Source organism: Ruditapes philippinarum, unplaced genomic scaffold, assembly GCF_026571515.1.
Source record: "Ruditapes philippinarum isolate M1 unplaced genomic scaffold, ASM2657151v2 ctg19169_1_1_1_1, whole genome shotgun sequence".
In the NCBI taxonomy this organism is placed as follows: domain Eukaryota; kingdom Metazoa; phylum Mollusca; class Bivalvia; order Venerida; family Veneridae; genus Ruditapes; species Ruditapes philippinarum.
This window is the reverse complement of record NW_026863916.1, coordinates 1-10,627: the sequence shown is the minus strand read 5'-3', so window position 1 is coordinate 10,627 and position 10,627 is coordinate 1. Positions and strand designations below refer to the sequence as shown.

At 30.7% G+C, this 10,627-nt stretch overlaps 2 protein-coding genes across 2 annotated transcripts; one reads left to right on the top strand and one right to left on the bottom strand.

Annotated features, from left to right (window-relative positions):
• The first annotated feature begins 234 nt into the window (after nt 1-234).
• On the top strand, nt 235-3,189 carry LOC132723827 (beta-1,3-galactosyltransferase 1-like). Its single transcript, XM_060708617.1, has one exon. It carries the CDS (start codon nt 643-645, stop codon nt 2,152-2,154), a length of 1,512 nt encoding a protein of 503 aa, XP_060564600.1. The 5' UTR covers nt 235-642; the 3' UTR covers nt 2,155-3,189.
• A 139-nt stretch (nt 3,190-3,328) lies between these two features.
• On the bottom strand, nt 3,329-10,339 carry LOC132723826 (histone acetyltransferase KAT8-like; the record flags this gene model as incomplete). The annotated part of the gene is given in 10 exon segments (XM_060708616.1): nt 3,329-4,699; nt 5,269-5,419; nt 5,871-5,964; nt 6,751-6,891; nt 7,168-7,257; nt 8,245-8,409; nt 8,880-8,933; nt 9,208-9,389; nt 10,267-10,312; nt 10,314-10,339. Coding segments are annotated over 10 exon segments (1,166 nt in total), but the record flags the coding sequence as incomplete, so codon positions are not given.
• Between the last annotated feature and the right edge of the window lie 288 nt (nt 10,340-10,627).

Genomic DNA, 10,627 nt, shown 5'->3' with positions numbered 1-10,627 from the left:
GAAAAGAAATTAAAACAACGAAAATTGTAACAGAGAAAACAAGACCAATAAAATACTATGGACACAAGAACTAAATAAAGCAGTTTAAATTTCGCTTTTAAAACTGAATTTATTTTAAAATTAAATTCGAAAAAGTCGTTTCGATAAAAGAACTGTTTTCTTTCTTTTTTTTTTATAAAAAAGGAATAAAAAAAGATGAAGATAAATTAAGATGTTAGAATGACAATTTAATTATGATCACTACAATCTCATTTTTTCTTTACGAGGAAATAATCAAAACACTCTTTGATAAATATATATAAATTCAAATTGGTGACACGAAGATGGCTAACATTTAAAACAAAAATATGCATAATATTATTAGAGTAAATATGTTTTCAAATCACACATGTAAATTAAATCTTCTAAGCAATCATTTTATTTACATTTCTTAGATATTCTAGAGATGAACATGTAAATGGTCCGTATACCACATTAACGTGTGAATGTGAATCACACTTTAGAAAATGTTTATTTATTGTACATATTGTATGACACAATCATTGCTTACTGGTATAGTAAATAAAGCAAAAGGTACGTGTATTTTGATTATTTTAGAGCAAAGAATGTGAACTGCCTGCGACATAAAGACAGGAGAAAACAATGAGACGGGTTATACCAGTTACGGCACAATTGTTATTTATTTGGATGGTTCTATTTGTGTTTGTCCTGTTGAAAACTTTACCCGAAACCTTTGAAGAGCAACGCAAAATGTCCGTTACACGTATCCGGTTATTCAACAAAAAGGAAAAATTTATTGTCGAACATTCGAAAAACGAAGGTGCACAGCGCAAAACGCTTAACAAGCTCAGGAAATCATACAAAGAACGCCTAAACACTTTCCAGCTTATGGAACCATCCCGTAAAGACCAAAGGAATCCTGATAACACTCAACCGGCTTCGACAACAACACACGAAGAACGTGCTTTATTCTTACTAACAAAGATACGCAAAACTAACGAAAAAGCATGGTTCAGAAATTTTCATCCTAATCCAGGAGATGGCAGATATTTTGAACATGAGAAACAAGATCTTATTGATACAAATGTGGACTACATAGTTACAGAATCTGGTAAAGTTGAAGTTTCGAACGATACTGAAATGATTACAACTTTAACGGGAAAGGTGGTAAATGATACATACACCGCGGAACTAATGCAAAAGTTACGTCTCCGGCGTAAAGAAAATGAAAGACATTTTTATACACCAAGGGCATTTAAGGTAAATCCAATTGAGCACAATTTCAGCATAAATGGTTCTCAAATATGTGAAACAGATTCCAAATATATGACATTACTTATTGTGGTACCATCGATCCCAAGTCATTCAAATGTTCGGAATGCAATAAGGAAAACGTACGGCTCTTACTCGAATAAGTCATTTGTTATTGACCATATAAATATAGAAGTGACAGTAAAACTTATGTTCCTGCTCGGAAAAGACGGTGACGTTAATACACAGCGATCTGTTCAAAATGAAAGTAAGGTATATAATGATATTGTTGTGTCTGATTTTGTAGAATCGTACAAAAACCTAACAAGAAAAATGTTGATCGCCTTAAAATGGGTATCTATTTATTGCAGTAATATAGACTTTCTTTTAAAAGTTGATGAGGATGTGTTTGTTGATATACCAAAACTTACAAACGAACTTCACAAGAGACTATATGGTATAAAAGGTGCAGTGTATGGTTATATAAACCAGCGTGCTTCTGTGCATAGGTCTGGAAAATGGGCTGTATCAAAGGATGAATTTCCTCTGAGCTATTATCCGAACTATGCTTCAGGAAATTCATATGTTATTTCTGGAAATATTATAACAGACATGTTTATAACGTCTGAATATATACCTTATATGCCTATAGAGGATGCCTTTATTACTGGGTGTCTAGCGCGGATACTTCGAGCAAAGGTCGTACCAATCCCAGGGTTCACCTATTGGAACGATGGTGTTCCAGACCCTTGCTCGTTCGTGAAAAATAGAAAAATATCAGCTACCAAAGTAACCATACCTTTAATGGGGAAACTTTGGAAAGCAAGCACTTCTTTCAGAGATACGTGTGAAATGACTAAAACAAACCATAGAAAAGCAAATATATCATCAAATAATATTTAAGTATTTTCATTTGGTAACACTGTTTTCGATATGTTATCTTGTTTTGTTATGCTTATGTTTGATGTTGACCATATGAGCAGGGTAAATATATCTGTAAAAGTTAGTGACAGTAGCTATTGAACAAAAGTTGTGATAAGGTATTAGAGTGATCATCTGCAAACACAGCAACTTATGGTCAAGTCCACGAGTGACAATAACGGTAAACATCCGATGATGACCCGGACATTCTAATATCATTATTACCATTTTATTTACCTGTAGAAACTAGATAGATAAGGACATTGACCATTAACATAACAAACAATAGTCAACATTACATCATATCGTAATGAAATTACATTAATGCATTTGGCAGTAAACATACACGACACCCATTACCTAACTTCATTAACAATGCACAATATTTGTCAACCACTTAGGTGTGTACCCAATGAAATAGCAAACTCTACCTTACTGGTGCCATACCTTTATAAAAGACACAATATCAGTGAAACGTATTAATATTTATATAGGTTACAAGATTGAAGAACCATCATTCTAACCTGCAAATAACCTAGTCAGTGTCCTTAACATAAACTATTTAACTCAGTCTTTATCATTTCAGGTCCCAATAATGTACAGACTGCATTCAAGTTAAATAAAAAAAATTTATCTTAAAAAGTTGTTGTTGTCTTTTTCCCTAAATAAAATCTCATTATAAGCAGCTCTTTGTTTTCACTTTGAAATTTAAGCTGGAGTAGTGTTAGTCCAACATGCATCTCAATTTGTTGTAGGTGATGAAGATGCTGATTTCACCGACAGAGCATTTTATTGTACCACGACATACTATCACTTCTACTATATTTTTTACAACATTTTAGAACAGTGATAGTAAACTTTATTTAACGTTTTTAAAATAATTTTTCACTATTGTTGTAATACTGTCCTAGTAGTCATTTCAAAAAGTTTAAATACAGCTTCAATTCACTCTGAAGGACCTTTTACTTGTATGTAAATATGATGTATAGACTTAATATGTAGATTTTCTTGTTGGACAATACTTAAATACTGGTAGTGACTTTGATTATCAAATGCTTTTAAGTTTCATGCTTTGTTATCAATTTGAATTCACCATTATGTTTATACACTTTAAAGAAAACTAGTATGTTGACAATAAATAACTAAACTAGTCATATAATATTTACAAATGAAGTTTTAATGAAACCATGCTGAACACAAACTGGTACATGTATACAATGTATGATTCATGTAAGCTATACATCTAAATGTACTTTATAATATCATTATAAACTAAAACAACAAACCATTATCAATATGATGAAACAATAAAGGACAATTTCAGTCTTATTGTCTTGCATCCTTTTAACATATATACTATTTCCAAGTCAAAGATCAAATCTTCACAATACAGAATCAATACCCATTTTAGTATAAGCTGGAAATGTGCTAGTGCAATCAAATGAACTGATCATACGTAGAATTTTGCAACAATTCAGTTAAACTCTAACAATCTAAACAGCAAGAATTCTCTAACTGAATATAGTCAGATCTCAAATTTAAACTAACAACTGCTGCTTGCCGACTGATTTCAATACATGTTAAAACATTCATCATTGTTTAATTCAGCTTTGTTCAGGCCCACAATTTGGGAATCAGACATATAACTAAAGAAAATCTGTGATATTCAAATGTTTATATATTTGAAGTGCAAAAAGGGCAATGGCACAGTCTAGACTGAACACTTTATTGTGATTTTTAACATTCATACAATCAACTTACAGAAGGCAACATTCTAAAGAACCATTTAAGTGATAAATCAAAAGCATTTAAAGAATATAACATTGTTTTCTTATATAAAGCCATGAAACAGATGCATATAAAGAAGATAATGTCAAGCATTTAACAGCTACAGGAACACTTCACAAACAAAAGTAATAATTCACTTTTAAAGTCATTATTGTAACATAACAATTATGCATTTTTTTTAAAGAAAAAAATACAGATATTTAAATCAAGAAATAAACAAAAACAATTTTATTTATGTAAATTTACAAATTTCCAAAAACATACACCAAAAAACTCCAGCAAAGCTGTTATCAGTCACAGTGAAAGAGATATAGTACAAGTGATATGGATTTTATTTTAAAGATATAACCCAGTATTTCACAAGTCAGCATAAAAGATAAAGACTGTCATTAAGTGATGTTAAAGACACATTTTCTAATTGCTCTTATCTTCTCTCAGTACTGTCACTTATTTACTCATCTCTACTGATAGAATAAAGATTCTTATAACTGTAAGTTATTGCCAGTTAACTTCTGTAGACTTTCAGGTTTTCTTCATTTTGTGCTGTTTACGTGGTGGCTCCCATCTGACACATGCTGTGTCTACAGTTAGTATGGGACGCTTGTATTGCGAGCTCTTTAAATGTTCCTCAACAAGCTTTGGAGTGACACAGATTACATGCTGACCCTTCCAGTACTTCACCATGTTGAGAGACTGTAGTGTGCTGATTATATCATTTTGGGTGATGCTTGTCATTTCACTGTATCAGAAAAAACACATTCATTCATTAATGGCAGATAATGCTTCAAAATTGCAAAGTTTTTCTTCATTTTCTAACAGTTTCCAAAAATTTACTCATTAGCCATATAAATGTGGCTGAAACATCTTTTGTGATTTAGTATTTGTATGGAATTAAAAAAAAAACACTTTTTTTTAAATTTTATCTCTTTTATCACATACGTAATTTTAGAGTCTGCACTATTTTCTGCATGTAGCCTTGTTAAAACACGTTTGCCTTTTATGGAAATAAAAATGTTTTCGTTCTTAAGGCTTTATGTGCCTTTAAAATTGTGACATAAATTATCCAAAGACTTCCAGGTTTTTTTTTATTTTACATATGCCAAATATAGAAGAAAAGAAAATATCTTTTGTATCATGTGTTTTAAAAATGTTTTCCAAACAGCAGAATTTACCAAAAACAAATAGCTTTTCAAGTGTAATTTAAAAAAATTTAATTATCAAGTTATATTTCTCTACTTCAATTTGGACAGCATCTGACAACTTTAATAGCTGAATAATTTTCAACAAGAACTAACAATCTATTTTTACCTTAAGTCTTTAATTGAGAGAGTTCCTCTGAAGTCTCGTAGTATTTCAAGGAGCACCCAGGACCAGTAACTCCTGTAGCTTAGTTTACCGAGATCAGATAAAGGCTTTTCTGGGGACCCAACTGTACAATCCAACTTTGATAACTCATAACCTGCAAACATAAAACTAATGTGTAAACATTTTCTTGTGAATTGAAAAATTAATGATTACAAATGGCTGTTACAATGTCAAAGATTTTTCTTTAAGTAAATCATTGTAGACACATATTTGTTAATGCTATTCTCAATTCTATTTTATATAAAATATAGATACATATACATAAATAACAAAAAGTTAGAAACAACTTCATTACTGATGAGATTGGAAAAGCTTTATCTAATCATAATAAGGGACTTATAGCATACATTTTGTCCTGAATTAAGCAGGTCAGATTTACATGTGAAAATACCACTAACAAACATATCAAACTTCCCTAAACAAAATTTATAAACCCCTACAACATATTATATTACATGCTCATAAAGATATCTCCACAATTCTCAAACAACTTGTATACAGTGGGGGTTTATAAGTTTTGTTCCATGTAAATATACAATACATACTGAAAGCTATGAGGAATTTTCCATATCCTTTCCTCTGGAATGGTGGTAGTGTTAGGATACAAGCTACATTATTACCATCTGGAGATTCTTTCTCCTGTAATATACATTACAGCATTACAATATTAAATCAAACATCACAAGCACTTTTTCCAATCTACAACACTGCAATTTTATAAGTATTTTTTCTATTCTTGATAATGCAGAGTATCAACCTAGAATAATTGGATCTGAACAAAGAACACCATAGTGTCTTTTAAAAAAAATCTAAACACAATAAAATAGGTTGTTTTCACAACCTTATGGTTGTTTCTTGAAAGATTTGTACCATAAAATGTCTATGAAATTTAATATATGGTACATGAATATTGTATGTAAACAGAATGAAATGTTCTGGAATAAAATATTCTGCTGCTATTTTATTAAGTTTTCTGATGGTTTCATGCTTGCCACAGTATTTTCAATAAAATATACTGATAAAGTTCTTTCATTACAAATATTCTATAATCGTTTAAATCACAATATCAACAAATTTTTATTACCAACAGCCAACAAATATATAGGACACTGTCACTTTCAACACCTTATCAGTGCCAGACAAGCTGACAGAAAAACACCAACTATTTCGAGTCAACAAGAACTGCTAATTGTAAGAAAAATAGATGTTGTTGATTTCAAATTATCTGTTCATAGCAATGATTGTATCAATTTGCACCAAATATGATTATGGTTGAGACAGTTCAAGTCAAGTCAACTATTGAGAGTATTTGTCAATGCCAAACTATATTAGCCACTACCCTCAGTAATATCATAGATTAACATGCCCTGCTTTAAAATACTATTTTTGCTAACTTGTATATTAGTATATGTTTACTCTATATACCTTAGAGAAGTATCCAACAAGATGACAACCATGTCTATCAACCTCTGTCAGGATATAAAACAAGAAAGGTTCCACATCAAAGTATAGTGTCTTGTGATCCAAGAATAACTTGGCTAGTAAACATAGGTTCTGGCAATAAATCTGTAATAAAATTTAAAACTCAATCAGTAAAATCTTTCTTTATAGCAACATTTGATATAAAAATTTCACTTAAACTATGTAAAAAGTAAGAATGAGTTGAAAAAAAGTTTTAGAAAAGGGAACATATATAGTTTTAGTTCATTTTTTTTTATATTTATCAACTCAAAAAAAAAGGTTTTCAATAAATTTCTGTAAATGTTTAATCTCAATGACTAAATGCAATGGTAGTAGTGTTGCTATGTTTCATTATGTATACTGTGCACATAATTTTCTTACTTTACTATCTTTTCCATCAACTTCAAACAGAGACAAAGTTCCCTTCCTGTAAATCTCCTTGCCTGGGGGAAATCTATATACACACTGACTCTGAAACAGTTAATGTCTTATAATGACAGTATGTATAGTCAAAGACTTATATAAAATCAGTAATCTAATAATTTCTTTATGCAAGCCGTCCAATTAGCTCAATAGGTAAGGCGTTGGATTGTGAATCAGGGGACCTGGGTTCGATTTCCAGATGGTGCAGGTCACTTTCGTGAAATCATATCTACGGTCATTCGCACAGTACCTCTGCTCTGGCATGTACAGAAGTTTCAGTTCCTTGCGGAAGTGAAAGCAACTAGTAATGGTAAACTGCTTGACAGCATGGCCACGAACGATGCCTTGGCTGAACTGTGCTCTGGTAAATTCAATGTGGCTTACTGCCATGACCCAGAGTGAAAACTACCAACACCACCACCATTTCTTAATGCCAGTAGTCAGTACAAACAGAAGAACTGCCTGGCACACTAATTTAAGAAGAACAACCTCTCTAAGCAATGATTTTATTCTTATCTTTATTGAAGTTTTAATACGCAAAAATACACATATTGCAAATATTAACATGTTTAGAAATATGTATAAGTTAAAATTATGTCAATATTCAAATAAAAATTAATGAATTTTGTTATATGATAGTTTGATATCCTAAATAGTTTATTATCATTATTATTTCAATAACATAATAAAAAGTTTATCTGTCCATTCTAATCCTATTTTCCAAATGATGAATAGAGTCAATAGATATTTATTATATTTTTGTTGGGTTTTACATTAAACAAACACCGTAAAGGTTATAAAGCAACTTTCCAGTTTTACTGGTAGAGGAAGAGCTCAGGAACCCCTTTGTGCATTATTTCTGACACCTGAGTAGAACTACCTAAATGGAAAGAATCGAAGTCTCAGGTGGGATTTGAACCTACTGCGTGAAGGGCAAGTAATTTGAAGTCAATGACCATAACCACCATTCCATGTACACCTCTACAGTCAATAATTTTGGTACTATAACTTTGTATAATCATACTGACCACTTACCTGATGATATCTGAATGTTTTCTCTAGCTTCATATATTTAAGACAATATTCACAGATAAAGAGTTTTGGTTGTTTGCCATATTCCTCAGGATAAGGTGAGAAATACCATGTGTCTATCTCGTACTTCCCTATCTGAATCTTATCTATGTACTTTACTTTTGTTATCTGAAAAAAAAAACAACCACATGAAATATTTTGAAAAACAGAACAAACAAAAAACAGTGATCTGCATGACTTCTATGTACTTAATATTGACATTACCATCTCTGTTTTAGAATTATTAGAAGATGAGTTAGATGACACTTTTTTCTAGAGAGGTTAAGAGACTAAAGCTGAGAAAATCACCTTGTCTTGACTTGCATTACTACTAGATTACTCATTCATCATTTATGATTCTTTGGATGTAGAATCACTTTCACTTGTGTAGGCTGTATTTATTTTATATATCAATATGTATATGCATATACATGTGCATATTCAAATTGTCAATAATAATTTAAGAAATTTATTTCACTAATGCTTGCAAGCACTGAAGAACCATTGAAATTTATAATATGGAGTTTGTTGGGTGGATGGATGGACACCAACACATTTGAAGAGCAGATTCAATATTGAAGTATACAGTATATACTCACTGCCTCATGTTCCTTTTCTAATGCTGCTGTAGTAGGATCCATCTCAGCATATGTCTGAAAATCAATTTTTTTTTATAAAGGATATAGAATAGATAACATTATACATAATACATGTACATTAAATGAATACCTATCAGCTTTGTCCATTTTCATCTGCATAAAACACGAAAGAATCTGTGACATACATTTGTTTATATTTACAAAGATACACAATTTAGGAGAAAGTATGGTTCTGTAAAATAAATTATTTTGAAACAAGTTTTCACCAACATTAATGATTTTTTCTAATAAAACTTTAAGTATTAAAACACATAATTTGTGAGTTTACCTTCTGTACATGATTAATTTCATCATGTTTACGTTTCTGATTACGTGTAAGTTTTCTATCAGTGCCATCACTGAGATCTGTCATCATTACAGTAACATCCTTTATCTTACTCTGCTGGTCTTCAATTTTATTGGTCAAATCAAATCTGTCCAAATCAACCCACTCATCAAGTCTGCGGTTAACTGTATAAAGAAGTATGTTAAAAAGGTATTGAAAAAAATGAATGTAACTTTTATCTCAGAAACAGAAAGAAGAAGCTTTGACGAAAAATATACTTAGGATTATATTTTCCTTTGCAAAGACAATCTTGTGTTATTGTGAAATTTACACAAAAGCTGTCAATGGACAGCAAACTCCATTTTTCTAATTGTCGCTGAATAGCTAAGAGAACCTTTTCATTATTTATGTATCTGGGATAAACCCAACACCTAACAGTGTGTTAACAGGAGAGTATGAGTATTTATACTTTATTTTATTTTATATGTTATTATTAAATAGTTTGAATGATATTATATCTGAATTGGAACTGTGCAAATTGACAATAATTTTTACACACGATAAGAAGTACGTTATTTGTAATTCGTAATAATAAACCAAGTACAACATGGCTTGTATATCATAATCATGTCAAGCATTATTAATATAAAGAGGTAATAAATACATGCACAATATAAATTTTATATATTTTAAATTAAATCATAATACTATCTTTTTTTTAATTACAAGAACTGTCAGTGGAGAGCATTCTATACTATTCTCAGAGCCTGGATTATGAAGAATTTTCTAAGTTCAAAAGGGCCAAAACCCATGTAAGAGTTTTGGGCCTTGGACAGTGACCTTTTATGCTCTCATGTGAAAAATTATGTCATCAATGCCTGAGTGACTACAAAAAGCTCTCCATATTCTTCATATAAATCAAGCTAGAAATTTATTCTTTATATCAATTATCTTGAACAAAATCATTTAAAAGAACAATCTTTAAAACATTAAAAATTGTCTGTATAAAGTCTAATTAATATTCAGTGAAGATATGAACAGCACACAATATATAATACATACAGCCTTCATAATGGACATAATATTCATTTCCAGATGTCTCTTTGGCAACGTGTCTGTATTATTTCAGCAGCATCTGCGAACAACACAAAACAAATAATTGCAATGGACAAAAAAACAGAGTGTTTAGAAAATCATTGATAAAATCATAATTTATTACCCTTGTGTAATCAAATTTGTAAAAAAGATGTTATATTTTAAGCCACAGACTCAAAGTAATGTTTATCATATATAGCCTGACAAAAAACATAAGAATTTTTTAAATGCTGTTGAGTTCAATCACTTCTGAAAATGAAACCTCTTCATCATGTTCATTTGAAGTCATGATATATTCTTTACAGACAAATTCATACCGAAAGGGGTT